We start from the raw sequence: 16,351 nt of genomic DNA, 5'->3' as shown, positions 1-16,351 counted from the left end.
GCTGTGCCCTCTTCAAGTGCAGCCAGTGCCTGTGACAGCTGAGCCATCTCTCCCTGTGACAGCTGAGCCATCTCTCCTGACCATTCTTGTCTTTAAAGAGTTCTTCGTGGATCTTGGATGCAAGTCCTTTGTCAAATATGCACAATTGCATATTCTTTTTTCCAGTTTTGACTTTTCATGTTTTCACTTAAAAGTGATTACATGAATTTTGCCTCTTTTTGTTGTTGATGAAACACTTGTATTAGTACCCTTCCCTCCGTCCCTCTGTTCTCCATCCCTTCCTCTCCCCCTCCCGACACCCCTTTCTCCCATCCATGTAGGTAGGCTTTGTGTAGACCAGGCTGGATTTGACTTCAAAAAGATCCGCCTGCTCTGTCTCTGAAGTGCTGGCATTAAAAGAGTGTGCCCCACTGCCCGGCTCCGGCTATTTCAGAGGCGGTGTAGACTTACCATGACACATTTCCTATTTTACAGGGTATTGGCTTCCCTCAACCTTCCAGCAGCAATTGAAGATGTGTCTGGAGACACTGTACCTCAGTCTATACTTACCAAATCTACATCTGTAGTTGAACAGGGAGGTATCCAGACTGTCGACCAGCTGATAAAAGAACTACCTGAGTTACTACAAAGAAATAGAGAAATCTTAGAGGAGGTATGTTTGAAAAGATTGGCTTTTCAAGTAGAAACTGTTGTCTTGGTGTCCAGTAGGAATTAGGACTCATGGGAGTCAAGGGAGTCAGTGCCTAGTTGAGATCACTGCGCCTTATTTGCCTTTAGCTTCAGGAAGAATTCCATTGAGTGAGAATCATTCTTGGGGAGAAATAAATGCATGTTAGTTGAATTCATATGGCCATTGATGGTTGCGTACTAGTAAACTATGGGAATCAAACGACCTGTTCAGGCATAACACTTAGTAATTAGTCATTTCTTTTGTTGTGTATAGATATCAGGTTCTGTATTAGATATTAGATTTTTGGTTTTGTTCATGTGGTCCAAGTTGGCCTTGATCTCCTTCTGTAGCCAACGGTGACCTTGAACTTCTGATCTTTCTGCCTCTATCTCCTGATTTCTGTGATTACAAGTGTACACCCTCACACTCAGTTTATGCAGTGGTTGGGGATTGGACACATGGCTTTGTGTATGCTAGGCAAACACTTTACCAACCAGACCTAGACGGCAGGTTTCTTAGTGAACATGTGAGTTAAGATTTTAGGGACTGTGGTACATTTGTTAAACTAAGAAGTGAGTACATTGTTGTAACATCATTATTCAGGTTACACTTGCACGCATACACATGCACTATAAAATTCAGTACCTTGCACGTGTTAGGCAAGCACTATACTACTGAGCTGCCTCCCTAGATGAACTTTCTGTCCTGCTATACCTCAGATTTCTGCAGCAAGAGTGTACTACTTTTTATACTAAGCTGGGTATGGTGCCTTCACAACTATAATGCCAGCACTGGGTGGGTAGGAAGGTCACAAACTTGAGGCTAGAGTCCAAGTCATTTCAAACAGAACAGAATGTGCATACCATCAGTTAGTGGTATCGAAATATTTCCACCTTATTAGTTATCATCTCTATTGGGTATGATCATTAAAAAAAAAAAACAACCAGGCCTGGTGGCTGTCACCTATAATTCCAACACTCAGGAAGTGGAGGCAGAAGGATTGCAGAAGGTTTGAGGCCAGTCTGCTCTATATAGCAAGTCTAGGCCATTCAAGGCTGTGTAGCAAGACACTCAAAAAACCAAATCAACCCAAACCAAGTAAACAGCTCTCTCAGATCCTGTAAACAACAATTAAAAATGTTGAGGGTTTTTTTTTTTTAAATGCTAACAATGCTATCTCAAGGATTTTTGTTTCCTTTTCTAAAAGTCACTACGAATGTTGGATGAAGAAGAAGCAACTGATAATGACTTAAGAGCAAAGTTCAAGGAACGCTGGCAAAGGACTCCATCCAATGACCTCTATAAGCCTTTACGAGCAGGTAACCATAGCACAGATGACTTCATGCAAGTAAATTCTCACCTACCCACATATATTTTTTAAATTTAGACTCTGTTGTAAACTCATTTTTACTGGCCTGTGTATGAATAATGGAAACCCAGTTATTTCTCCTTGATTAACGAACAGTAGTGAAACTCATCTTGGCTCACTGTGTCGAGTGGGCGTAAGCTGACCCTGTGGGCCTCAAGGGTCTATGTATATTTTAAAGCCATGCACGAAGTGAAATGTGTGATCTTGTAATTCCTCTTTGACTTAGTAATGAATCCCAGGTGGATAAAAGAAATGAACCTTAACAGCTACTTTGAAATAGATTATGCTTTCCAAGAATTCAGTTATTAAGGTTTGTGCTTACAATAAATAGCATCTTCATTTTGGCTAGAGACTTTATTTCTGTTAGATATTTCTAAAAATGGACCTACCTTTCTTTGAAATGAAGTCATCCTTTGAGAAAGGAGCACTTTTTCCGTGAGTTGTACCTACCTATTTTGTCATGAATGACTTTTTTCTGTATTTGTTAGTTGTAGAAAGAAACTAGACAAATGTCTGTTTTCTGTCACTGGAAAAACATTAACCAAGAGACACCAAACTACCATGCTTTGGCTCCATAAGTAATTTTGTCTTTTTTTCCCCAAATGAAAACTGTAGATTGATACAAGTTGAGGTCTGTTGTCTAGTGAACTAGGGCTGTAGAAGGGAAGGAGGGCCACCCTGAGGGCCGACCAGAGTTTAAAATATAACCAGCCCCATCAGTCTGTTGAGTTCTGGAAACTCTTTTCCCTAGAGGGAGCCAAATTCAGAGCGGTATTAGATAAAGCTGTGCAAGCAGATGGACAAGTGAAAGAGAATTACCAGTCCCATCGCGACACCATTGCACTTCTGTGTAAGCCGGAACCTGAGCTGAATGCCGCCATCCCCTCTGCTAATCCAGCCAAGACCATGCAGGGCAGCGAGGTGAGAAGGTGAACTTGATGTGGGTGGTCCTGTGTTTATAGAGCTGTTTAAGCCGCTGTGTACAATGACGTGCCAGGATCTTACTGTTTAACTTGTAAACAAACAGTGCAGAAGTGGGGTAGAGGTGTAGCTTCATGGTGCAGTACTTGCTTAACTTGCACGAGACTGTGGGTTTGATTCCAAGTACCACACACTTATGCACACTCACACACAGACACATAAATACATGTAGAAGTAAGTGAAGGTTGTTATGTCTAAACTAGCATTATATACATAGTGTGATATGATGTTATTGGTTAACATTGTTATAATTTTCATTTCTTTAGTTCCTTTTGGAGCGGTACTAAGTTTTAGGTTCTCCATATGGCAGCAGTTTTCAGTCAGGTTTTATGAAAGAGGGAGGCTTGGGAAGAATAGAAACTTTCCTTGGAGTGGAAAAGATGGGTGGCCTCCTAACTGTGATTTCGTTGTGATTTTTTTCTTCTGCTTTCCATTATATTCCAATTGGCTAGGTTGAAGGGGAAATTGGCAAGGTATGCATATTAGCAAATGTCAGCGTCATGATATTTCTAAAGATGGCAGGAAAGAACCTCTGATTAGGAAAGTCCTAAAGAAGAGAAAAAAATGCAGGTGAATGTAGTGGTGGCCACTCTACAGTAGGGTGATGTAGCAGGACAGGATAGCTGCTCCCTGGTGCACAGGAAATATGCCTAGACAAGAAAAAAACACTGTTTGAAAAAGACGCCTTTTCTGGGATAGTAGATGTCTAAAGTTGTTGATCCTCTTCTTTATTTCTTGTTGTACAGAATAATTTTATATATTCTAGCAAGACTTAATCTATGAGATACTGGGTTAAGTACTTTGAAAAATTAGCAAATGAATCATAGAGAGCCTTTATTTATCTCAGTTTGTGGTCCAGCGTGGAACATTAGTCATGTACAAAAATGACAATGATACGTATGTTACAAGTTTATAAACTCAGTAGGAAAAGCATAAGGAGTTGCCGTTGGGATTTAGACAGGGCTCTTAAATTTCAGGAGTGTGTGGCACACTGAGAACAGAGGGAGAAAAAGTGAACACACATAAAGGTAGTTCCAGGGCTGAGTTAGCTTGAGTATACTGAGAGGTGGTAGAGGGTGTGGGGGAGCAGGTGCTGGGCAGCACTCCACCAGCAAGAGAGGGCTGCAGAGCTGACCGTCTGAGGGACCCAGGTCTACAGGACTGACCAGGGCCAGAACATCAGCTACGTGCCTGAATGTGGTCAGAGCATAAATGTTGAAGAGCAAGGAATGTAGACATGAGTATACCCCAGGGAACAGCAACATAACCCCCCCCCCATAGCCCTGCCCTGAGGTGCTGAGGGTTAAACCCAGGGCCAGGTACAGTCATTCAGACATTCTACTACTGAGCTGTGCCCCCCCCCCCCAGCTTGCCCCCAACCCCCACCTTTTTTTTTTCTTTTTTGGACACATGGTCTTTCTGCATTGCCCAAGCAAGCCTTTAACTTGGCGGATTGAATCTGGGGCCTTGTGCATGCTGTAAGCATGCTGTTAAAGAGCTGCATCCCTAGCCCTTTGCTTTTTTTTTTTTTAAAGAGAAATATTTGTGTGGCCTAACTTCTTTTTTTATTTTTTACTTTTTTTTTCTGTGCTGGGGATTGAAACCAAAGGCTTGTTATATTCTGCAGTCCCAGCCCATTGGTGTTTGGTTGATAAATTTATATGGATATTGTCTTTTTATTTCCCTTTAATGGGAAAGCAAAAGTGGTTTGTGCTAAGCAAAATCAGAGTTAGTAAGCCTTTATTTGTTGGTATTTTATTAATTTATACTAATAGGCTTTTTGTTAATCTTCAATGGCATTTCACACACTAAGCTATTGTACTGAAGCTGCATTTCATGACAGGTGGCAAGAAAACGCTCATTCAACACGCTGTGTGTGTGTATCACGAGACTCTTAATTAAGACAGGCATCATGCATTATCAAAGCTGTTTCAAACGCTTACCATGAAATTTGATGATGGTTTACCCAGAGTGTTCGTGGTAACAGCCATTTGAAAGTCAGGCATGGTGGGTCTCTGTGAGTTTGAGGCTAACCTGGTCTGCATAGTGAGATCCAGGCTGTATGATGAGACTGTGTTTTAAATATGTGTTTCTTGTTCTTTTTCTTTGGCTCTTTTTGTTTGTATTGTCTTATTCCAACTTGTTTTTACTGTTTGCTTGTTTCTTTTATTTGTATTATTTCTTAGAAGCCTGTCTTTCTAAGGAGAGGGCATGGCTCTGGATGGATGGGGAGGTAGGGAAGAGGGGAAACGGTAATCTGAATATATTGTATGGAAAAATATCTTTTTTTTTTTTTTTAAGTCTTAGAAGTATTTATTGGACATTTTGCTTTTTGATTTGAGACTTTCATATATGAATGAGTACAATGCATTTTGATCATCTCTTTCAACTCTGCCCACACTCTGAATCCTTCCAGTGTCCCCTCCCCAAATCTGTTCTCTTAAATTTGTGTCTTCTTCTGTAATTATTATCACAATCTAATTAACTTTCCTAATACATACTCCACATGTAAGATAGAAAATGTGGAACAGATACACAACAGAATTCTCTTTTTCCTTTTCTTTTGTTGAGAATATCCTTCTCACACACAGTAGATCCTGATCATAGTGTCCCCTCCTCTACTCCTGCCGGTTCCTCCTGACCTCTTCTCCCTTTAGAACCACTCCCTTTTGGTCTCGTATTATAAAAGAACAGACTTCTAAGAGAGAACAACTAAACATGACAAAATAAATATAATAAGGTGAAGCAAAAACTATCATATTGAAGTTGGACATAGCAACATAACAGGAGGAAGAGCTCCAGGAGCAGGCACAAGAGTCAGAGGTGCACTCTTTCTCACAGTCAGGAGTCCCATAAAAATACTAAGCTAAGAGCTATAGTATATATGCAGGGGACCTGGTGCAGACCCATGCCTGCCCCATGTTTGTTGCTCCAGTCTCTGTGAGCTCATATGCATCTTGTTCAGTTGGTTCAGAGGGTCTTGTTCTTCTGGGGTCCTCCATCCCCTCTGACTCTTAAAATCTTTCTACGTCCTCTTCTGAAGGGAGGGGTTTGATAGAGACCCCCAATTTAGACTCTCCACATAATGTCTGGCTGTGGGTCTCTGCATCTGTTCCCATCTGTTGACAGAGGAAGCCTTTCTGATGATGACTGCGTAAGGCACCGATCTATGAATATACTAGAATATCATGAGCAATCTTTTAAAAATCGATTTTCAATAAAAGATAAAAAACAAAAGCCAAACACATAGCCATTTATTGAGTTGATAGTTTGGTAACATACACTTTGCCCAGAAGCCAAAGTTTGATAATGGAAATGTTTTTCTATTGTGACGAAGTCTATTACCTACTTCCTGTTAGTCTTTTTGGGTGTCTAGTGGTAGAGTGGAGACTAGTGCTCAGACTGCTGGCAACCTGTACTTGAAGATCCTTCCATTCTAAAGCTGTGTTCTCTGAATGGCCTCTCTCCTGTGCCCTCTCCTTTTTTAAAGACAGCATCTCCTGTAACTCAGGCTGCCTTTAGATTTGCTGTGTAGCCAGAGATAACCTTGGACTTCTGGTCCTCCTGCCTCTACTTCTTAAGTGCTGGGATTATGGCTGTGCTTACCACAGTGTCTATTGGACAGAACCTTGTCCATGGTGCTGAGCTAGTTCTCTATCATGGGGAATCCAAGCCACACTTGGGCACTTTATAGATTGGTAGTCTACCCTTTCCTCTTGGTTTTTTGTTTTTTAGATTTACTTTTATTCTGTTTTAATTATGTGCTGCTGTGTCTATCAGTATGTGGGTAGGTGCACGTAAGTGCAGATGCCTCGGGAGGTTAAAGACATTGGATCCCCTGGAGCTGGAGTTAGAGACAGTTGTGAGCTGACCTATGTGGGCTCTGGGAACTGAACTCAAGTCCCATGAAAGAGCAGCAAGTGCTTATCATCTCTCCATCTCCTTCTTGATTTTTCAACTGGAGACTGTTTATCAACAAGTGTTGAGAGGCCTGCATGCTCATCACCATGATGAGAGCTGTGTTGTACACCAACTGCTGTGCTGAGCATGGCGACCTTTGTGGAGGGAAAGCCTTCTGGCTAGCTGGTGTAAGGGCCTGTTTCTCTGTGCTGTTTGTACCTCATATTTACCTTCTCTGAAATATTTGGGAAATTGATAGTTCCTCATGTCCCTAATGTGTTTGTAAATGTCATAAAGGGTTCCGTAATCTAAGATCCAACTGACAAACAAGCTTAAGGGGCCAGTCTACCTCTTGTTTGTATATGATATGTAAGCTAAGATTGGTTCTTACAGTTTTAAATGACCATGAAATAGAGACTAATGAGTGTTTTTTTGTTGTTGTTGTAACTTAGTCAACTCACTGATTTATCTGCTGTCTGAACCTGCTGCCCCTTCCTTCATAGACTTTAATACTCATTAGAGACTGTGACCAAGCCTGTTGCCAAAGGTTACTGTCTCCTCATCTGGGAAGAAGCACTGGCAGCTTGGGGGTCTTGTTCCCTCCTCCATTCTGTCTCTGTGCTGTGGCAAGAGTGGTCCTCTACCTTCCCTGATCTGTCAACTCCATCCTACCCCAGGAATTTTACATTTGTGTATTCTTTTAGGGACTTTCCACCCTACCATGTCTTTTCCTTAGTCTCAGATATCAGCCTTTCCTCCATCCTTGCCATATCGGTCTGTTAACTGCTTGTCAATGAAGGGAGGGCTCTTAAAGTTGTAGTCACCTACTGGAACAGTAATTAACATGCAGATTCATTCAGTAAGTTGTCCTGAATTTTATGGGACAGTAAATACTAGCAGCTTAATTTAATAAAGTTATTGGGTTAGTTGCATTTGAAAGCTGATTATAAGTAGGTGTATTAGTAATAGCAAACTTAGGCAACCTATAACACAGCACTTTGGGGGCTTAGTTGGAGGATGGCGAGTTCAGGGCCACCCTGGACTCTGTAATGAGATGCTGTTAAGAGATAACATAATTGCAGCTATCTATAAGAGAGAAATAAGTTCATTAGACCTTTATGTATCTTTTCTGTTAAGACACCCAGTTTTAAAAAAAGATTTATTTGTTTATTATGTATACAATGTGTGCCTACCCACCAGAAAAGGGTGCCAGATCTCATTATAGATGGTTATGAGCCACTGTGTGGTTGCTGAGAATTGAACTCAGGACCTTTGGAAGAGCAGCCAATGCTCTTAATTTCTGAGCCATTTCTCCAGCCCTGACCTTTATGTATTTTGATTTGATAGTTTGGTATGCCTCAGATTTGAGTTTATAAGCATATTTAAACAGTGGTTTTCTTGCTATCCTGGCCATTTATCTGTGCAAGCAGTTTAACCTATTTTTCTCATTATCGCCTTTCTTAAAATTAGGGCAGTATTATGCAGTCTGAAGTATAGCTAAACTAGTGCATGTGACCATTAATTATTAGGCCCCTGTAACACAAGGGAACTCTTGGTCTTTGTGTGGTATTCACACAATTGTAAAACTGTTGTTTGAAATTATATTTTTTTTCAGAGACTTAGAACCGTGGTATTTTGAAATAGCATAAGACTTGGTAAGTAGGAGCTTAGTCCTTAATTTCCAAGGTTAGAAAGTGGTATGCATGAGTCAGGAGGTGAAGGAGGCTTTCTCTGTAAATAGAGTTGACTCTTAGAATCTCTACAGTTCTCTGCTGCTGGAGAGGAACCTGTGTCCATGTGAGGCCTTTCCATCAGCTCTTATTGGTAGTTCACTAGTGGGGGTGATTTGTTGTTTTAATTGAAAATCCCTGATTGCTCTATTTTACCAATAAAGGCTGTGCTGAAAACCTGCTAACTCAGAGAGGCAGAGAAAGCACCCAGCTGAACTTCCTGCTCAGCTCACATCACAATGGAGGAGGCCCAAAAGGCTTACTAGCTCAGCTGACAGCCCAGGAGGAAAGGGTGAAAGAACCCAAGGCCAAAGGCTTGGTAGCTCAAAGCCCAAAAAGCCAAAGGCCAAGGAGCTGAGGAGCTCAAGAGCCAAAGAACTAAAATCCCAAGAATAAATCCCAGAGCTAAAGTGCTAAAGACCCCTTCTACTTTTACAGGCTGTCTTGAACACCTCTCAAGTCAAAGTCCCTCCTTCTCTTTAATCTCTGTCAGTTGGTTCCTTGCTCTGTGTCTTGACCTAGAGCTAACTTTATTAAATCCTGTGTATAGATAGCTGTTGGATTTAAGGTGTGTGTAAGACTGGCTGAAGCACATCTTCATCACCTGTTTACAATAGACAAAGTTCTTGGATTAAAGGTGTCTTAGGGCTCAACCACAAGAAATGGATTTACAGTTCAATCTTAGAGATCACAGTGGGATCAAAGACAGATTTTTACAGTTCACAATCTCAGGGATCACAATGGGATCAAAGATCCTGTAAGAGTGATTCGAACCATCTTTTAGGCCTGCTGTTTGGTGAGAGGACCTGAGTTTCTATGCTGTGTCACACAGTGTGTCTGCAGACAGTGGTGCTCCAGCTGTGGGCCCTAGCTTGTTTGCCCTTCTGCGGATTTCCATTCTTCCACAGCTTACATTCATTTTTGGCTGATGAAACATGAGGATGATACCACTTCCTTTTTCTTCCCTCTTTTCTCATTCTGATGTTTTTGTTAGCCAGACAGTCTGCACAGAGGTTTTAAAACAAAGTTAGTCCATTATCACCTTAACAGTGCTAGTAGAAAATTAAATTTTTTGTGTGTGTGTGTGTGGTGAATGTGAGCACATGCTTACATGTGCATGAGCACACGCTTGAGGAAGCCAGAGATTGTCCCTGGGTGTCTTCCTCTATCATTTCTTCCTCCCATTTTTTGAAACAAGGTCTCAGTAAGTCTGGAGCTCAATGTTGTTTGGTTTGACTTTCAGGGCAGTAAGTCCCTGTGTCTCTCTGCCTGTTCCACCTTATCACTTACCCCAGCACTGGGGCTGGGGTTGGTTACAGCCATGTGCTACTGTTTCCAGCCTTTTTTCCTTTTTAAACATGGGTGCTGGAGATCCAAACTCAGATCCTAATGCTTAGAACCATTGAGCCATCTCCTCAGCCCTCCCAATATATAATATTTTAAAAATATTTTAAACTTATATATCCTATTTCACCTTGCCAAATAAAAATTAGGCACATAATTAAGAAGGTAGCTTAAATTCACTAAATAAATGAGACTTTAATTTCTGATCTGTTTCATATATATATAATTTGTCTGAATGCTTAGATTTCTAAGCCTTTGATCTGTGTAGTTGAAAATGTGTTAAATGTTTGGAGTTGTACCATCAACCTCAGGTGCCAGGTCGCAGTGCTGCAGAGTGGGCTCCGCTCTGTGCAGGGATTACAAATCTTGAGTACCAGGGAATAATGAATCACTTTGATCTTCACAGTTGTTCTGAAACCCATATTATTTCCATCTTACAAGTGAGAAGATTGCCCTTTCCAGGAACTCACCTGTAACCAAGTCCACCCTGCTGGCTCCTGCTATTCCAATGTTTTCTTTCTTCCCTTCTTTTTGAAACAGTGGTTCTGGGCATTGAATCCAGGGTCTCATGCATGCTAGGCAAGCTGAAAACCATGACCTGTATTCATAGCCCTGAATTTTCTTTTCCTTTCCATTCCACCATGCTCTCTAGAACTTAATGTGTAGTCCAGGCTGTCCTTGAAGTCAATAGTTATCCACCTGCCTCTGATTCCCAGTGCTGGCATTAAAGGCGTCTAATACCAAACCTAGTTTGAAATACTTTCTTTCCTGTAACTTTGACTTTGGTAGGTCCCATTTGTTTCCTATACTAAAGCTTTATGTTTTGAACATATAAAAAATGTTTAGGACCCACAGTGCAGTGCTCAGGGATGCCTTACCACTGACCATGTATGTGTTTGCTGTTTAGGTTGTAAATGTCTTAAAATCCCTATTGTCAAATCTTGATGACATAAAGAAGGAAAGAGAGGGTCTTGAGAATGACCTGAAGTCAGTGAACTTTGACATGACAAGCAAGTTTTTGACAGCTCTGGCCCAGGATGGTGTGATAAATGAAGAAGCTCTGTCTGTCACTGAGCTGGATCGGATCTATGGTGGTCTCACAGCTAAAGTCCAAGAGTCTCTGAAGAAACAGGAGGGACTTCTAAAAAATATACAGGTAAATTTATATATTTAACAGGAAGTGTGTGGCAGACCTATGACCATTGAAGATTGTCAAAACGAAGAATTCACAGAGTAAAGCATGGTGTATCTATATAGTTTGCAAAAATAAAGGGTCTTTACAGCCCAGACTGGCCTGGAACTCACTGTCACTGTGTGACACAAGTGGGTCTCACACTTGCCATCCTTGTGTGTTTCCCTCCTAAGTGCTGGGGCTATGAGCAGCATGCATTCTTAATGGCTATATTCACCTGGTATGTGTGAGGCCCTAGGTTCGGTTCCCAGCACTAGAACAAAGCCAATTCTCTGGCTAGGGTGCTGCATGCTGTTGAGAAGGCTTTACTACTTCAGACTCATGTTTTCCAAATCATTTGTAGTGTTTCCTTTTTATTTTTCTTGTCATGTGTAAGGAAGAATCAGAAATAGTTGGAATCCTTACTGCCTGCAGAATTGTCTGGCAAAATCATACAGACTTCATTATGCATTTATGCATCAGTTTGGACTAACAAGACTTGAGACTTTGCTTTTTTAATCAGTGAATATGCAGATTTCTATAATGGTATAAAGTATTCTAAAACAATTTTTGTCTTGAGTGCTTTTTGTGTTATAGAATGATAAAAAATGGTGACCATTATTGATTGTGTTTTGATATCCATTGGATTTTTTGATATTTTTATTTAAAAGTCAAAGTAATACACTGACACAAAGCAAATTCCAGATGCTGCTCGTAATTTTGCAAACCAGCATTCATGATATCCTAGTTGCAAGAGGGAGCCGTACACTTGTTGTGTTTTGCTATTTGATACGGTCTCACTGTGTATCCCTGACAGGCTTGGTGGTTTTAGAGACCTGCTTGCCTCTCTGCCTTTCCAGTGTTGGGATTAAAGGTGTGCACACCCAGCCCCAGTACAAGTATTTTGATTGCTATCAGGATGGCTCAAGGGGATAAAGGTGAATGCCAACAATCTTGATTGCTCAGTCCCTGGGCCGGTGCAGTGGAAGCCAAGAACCAGTTCTTGAAATTTGTCCTCTGACTTCTGATGTGTACTGTGGCACATGAACACCTGCACGCATACATGTATATTCAATAAGTAATAAGTGAAAAAAGATTTAAAAATACTTTAAGCTGAATTAAATTGATAACAAATATACATTTTGTGTGTGTTTGTCTGTTTTTGTGTTTACCAAGGTCTCCCACCAAGAATTCTCTAAAATGAAGCAGTCTAATAATGAAGCTAACTTAAGAGAGGAAGTTCTGAAGAACCTGGCAACGGCGTATGACAACTTTGTCGAGCTTGTAGCCAACTTGAAGGAGGGCACAAAGGTATCGTGCACACATGAGGGCCGAGAGCTAATACGTACAGATGGAAAGGAAAATGGGATGCTGTTGATATTTCTGGGTGGCGCAAATACTGTACTTTTGATTTGGTTTTAGTGCCGTTTGCTTTTGTCCGGCTTGTGGAGTGAGAACTCTGGGGAGGCAGCAACATCTTGGCGGGCCTTTAAATTTTGTAGGGAAGGGACTAACATACTGCAGATAGCAGGAATTAGAGCTGTCTGAAGTCAGTGGTATCTTGTTAAGGTCTGGTTGGTACTGATCTTGGTAGAAGGGGACGTGTGACTCTGACCTTGTGTGCTGTCGGGTGGTGAGGACTAACTTGGACCTGCCTGCGTGACAGGGTGCTTTCCAGCTGTGTCCTAAGTACTCTCGTCGCTCTGCCTCACAGGGTTGCTCTAGTTCTCATTGCTTTGCTTTTGCGACAAGGGATTTTTAAAATGTTCAGATGTAAAGTTCCTTTCGGTTCTCAACTCCATAATGGTCATTGAGTGAAGTTGCTGTGGTGGGATGCAGCGTTTCTCCTCAGCAGGCCTTTGAATAGAGAGCACTGGAAAGCCTTGGATGGGGACCATGCAGGGCCATTCATTGACTCAGGGCTTTGTACAAGCAGGTGCTGTGAGGGTTCTCCAGAGAGTCTTGGGCATTATCTGCAGTGATTCACAAAACCTGCAGTTTTGTAGTTAGTACTCACCAAGACAGTAGATTTAGAGTCATCATGTAATAGTTGATTTTTGTCTAGGGATTGGGAACATGTTCACAGTTGTACAACTTTTTTTTTTAACTTAAAATTTTTTATTTTTTATGTATTGACTGTATTGCTCCAGCCCAATGTTTTCAGAACTTTAAACATTTGTGATAATGAGGAGATGGCTCAGCTGTTAACACTGGCTGCTGTCAGAACACCTAGGTTTGGTTTGGTTCTCAGCAGCCACAATCGTCAAACTCCAGTTCCAGGGACTCTGACGCCCTCTTCTGGCCTCTATGGGCACCAGGCACACAGACATATATGCAGGCAAAACACCCGTATGTAATGGAAGTTTTGGTTTCTTTGTAAACTCAGTTGTGATATGTAAACGTTTTTATTTTTTTATTTTTTGTTTTAATCCCAAGTGTGGGTTTTCAGTTGGAGTTTCAGTTTGTCCATAGCTGTTAATTGTCCATGCAGGGCGTGGCTTTTGGCAGCTGGTAAGGTCTTCTGCGCGCGTGGCATGGAGAGGGGCTTGGTCTAGGGCTCTGAGGATATAAATGACAGCTCAGAGAAAGCATGGCATGTAGCAGTTTGAAGAGACCGGAGACAGACAGTGTGGCAATTTGGAGCGGACATACGGAGAAACCGGGCGTGGGCGAGCAGTCAGCGAAGTCACTCAGAACCCGCGTGGACGAATCCGACGTTTGGCGAAGTGGGACGCTCCTCCTCCCAAGTTCGCCGTGGGGTTCCGGGCTCGCCAGGCGGCCGCTATATGGTTGCTAAGGACGTAGCGCAGGCGGTAGAAGAGGGTCATGATGTCCTTCCTGGTTGCTTGCGTTACCCCCGCCCACCCGAGGTTGGAGAGGCATCGCCGCGACCAGGCAGGACGTCCTGAGAATCACCGAGAGAATCCGTCACCGCCATTGACCAACTAACTGCCCACAACTTTTAACTTACTGTCATTTAATATTTTGTGCTAGTATTCTGTAAACACGAGCTCATTAGTTTTATTTCCTTACCAATCTTAGGACATTCTTAGTACCTCGTTAACTCAGTTGATAGTATGAGTGTATCTTATGTGATTGATCTCAGCTTCTAGATTTAGTTCATTGATAAATTATTATTAGATTGTATTTTTCCCTAGATTGCTTTTTAACTTTTTACTTGTATTTGCTCTTTGCTTATAGTTTTACAATGAGCTGACTGAAATCCTCGTCAGGTTCCAGAACAAATGCAGTGACATAGTGTTTGCACGGAAGACAGAGAGAGACGAGCTCCTGAAGTGAGTTTGTTCTGTGTATCAGACTGTACTTACAGCTACTTTCTTGTGTCTGGGGTGAAGTGGGTGGTGCTGATGCAGCCGTTGCCCTTCTTCTTTCTGAGTGTTTCAGAGTCATAGGGCATCTTGATCTGGGATGAAAGCGTGAGAACGAGTAGAAGGCCACATGTGGGAGTACATCAGAGTACAGATGTGAAAAGGCTCAAGAGTATTAATTTGGGGAAGACAGGTGACCACTTCAGAAAATAGCACAGCTCCTTCTGCAGGAGGCACAGAGAAAGCGGGGCCTGTAATAGGGTACTGACATTGCAAGTAAGCCAGAGAAGTTGGCCCATATTTACACAAGGGTACCGTGTTTATGATGTGAGTATGTGAGTAAGGGAACGGAACTTAGCCAACTTTGACTGACACCTTAGGGGAGATGGCCATACCCGGCACTAGGCCTTTTGACAACTAGAACACTGTCCTCTGTGTAGGTTATCCCCAATTAAACATATGCACATATATGTACACATTCATATACACATAGGTACATACATATATGCACTCATGTGGATATACATCTACATATATCTGTATATTTAGGAAGCTTATAAAATTGTATGGTTCTGGATGGCTCTTTCAAACATCCCTAGTATTCAGTTATCCCTCTCCCACCCCGTGCTCTGCCTCACCCTTCCATTACCTTCCCTACGTACATCTCCCTCCTGATTCATTCTCCACCATGTCACCTGTGTCTGTTCTTCCTACCTCCCTTAAGATCTTTCTTCTCTCTTCCTCCAGCGGCCCGTTTCTAGTTTGCTGGTTTGTAGTTTCCAAGTAAACACACAAGTCTAAAGTGACTGTTCCACATAGGTCCTTTGTGAATCTGGGTGACCTCAATCACTATAATTTTATCCAGTTATGACCATTTGCCTGCAAGTTTCATAATTTTACTGTTAATTGAAATCTTTTAATTGTATTTCATTTTCTTTTCACAAGAAACACTGGTGCCAGTGGTGGTGGTCGGTGGGCAGAGCAATTGTGGTATTTTTCATTATTTAGCTGTGACTTAGTAGCTTTGATTTATATCATTAGTAAGGGTGTAGGAAATTTTCATTTTCCCATGAATATGTTAATTATTGGAGTATATTAAAGGGAAAGTCTTAAGTTAAGGATATATATATCTATATATATAGATATATGAGATATTTTCAAGTCTGACCTTTAGAGTGTTAATAGTGACTAAAAACTCTACATTTGTAAGCAGTACTTACTTACAATAAGTACTTAATATTTTTCTTTTCTTGAAGATAGTAGGTCTAATTTATCTTTCACCTGAGACCCTTTTTGAGAATGAATGTGTGGGTGGCAGGTGGGAGCTGTGGCTGTGGTAAGGACAACTAATTGTGATTTCAGGACTACTGGTCCTACTGCAGGCATCATTCGTCCCCCGAGAGGCTGATTGCCATCGTGCCACTGGTGTGTGTGGACCTTAAAAGTTCCATGAGATTTTTGAATTTGAATGAGTTAATTTGAATTTACTGAGGAAACTTTGAATTTGAAGATACTTTAAATTTATCATTTAACACTTTTATGTTTTGGTGTCTTTTCTGTGAGTTTATTCTAGTGACAGAGTGTCTTAGAGATTACCCTAATGACTGATGACCTAGTGACAGATTAACCTAGTGATAGTTAACCCTAGTGGAAGATGACCTTCGTGACAGATGACCTAATGACAGATTAACCTAGTGATAGTTAACCCTGGTGATAGACAACCCTAGTGACCAATGACCTTAGTGACAGCTAACCCTAATAATGGATAACCTTAACGACAGATTATCCTAGTGGCAGATGACTCTAGTGACAGATTGCCTCAGTGACAGATGGCCTTGATGACCCTAGTGACAGATG

The 16,351-nt window shown here is 41.5% G+C and overlaps 1 protein-coding gene across 2 annotated transcripts in view; it reads left to right on the top strand.

The window, feature by feature from the left end:
• Pdcd6ip (programmed cell death 6 interacting protein) overlaps nucleotides 1-16,351 on the top strand; it is a 53,322-nt gene that overhangs the window by 32,454 nt on the left and 4,517 nt on the right. For both annotated transcript variants that reach the window (XM_051140617.1, XM_051140616.1), the window contains exons 10-15: nucleotides 475-652; nucleotides 1,878-1,989; nucleotides 2,791-2,960; nucleotides 10,902-11,150; nucleotides 12,342-12,476; nucleotides 14,367-14,461. In XM_051140617.1, coding sequence (XP_050996574.1) covers nucleotides 475-652; nucleotides 1,878-1,989; nucleotides 2,791-2,960; nucleotides 10,902-11,150; nucleotides 12,342-12,476; nucleotides 14,367-14,461 — 939 coding nt within the window. The remainder of the gene's footprint in view (nucleotides 1-474; nucleotides 653-1,877; nucleotides 1,990-2,790; nucleotides 2,961-10,901; nucleotides 11,151-12,341; nucleotides 12,477-14,366; nucleotides 14,462-16,351) is intronic.

The sequence above is a fragment of the Acomys russatus genome, chromosome 32, assembly GCF_903995435.1.
Source record: "Acomys russatus chromosome 32, mAcoRus1.1, whole genome shotgun sequence".
Taxonomy (NCBI): Eukaryota; Metazoa; Chordata; class Mammalia; order Rodentia; family Muridae; genus Acomys; species Acomys russatus.
The sequence above is the reverse complement of the archived record's forward strand: the minus strand, read 5'-3'. Positions and strand labels throughout refer to the sequence as shown.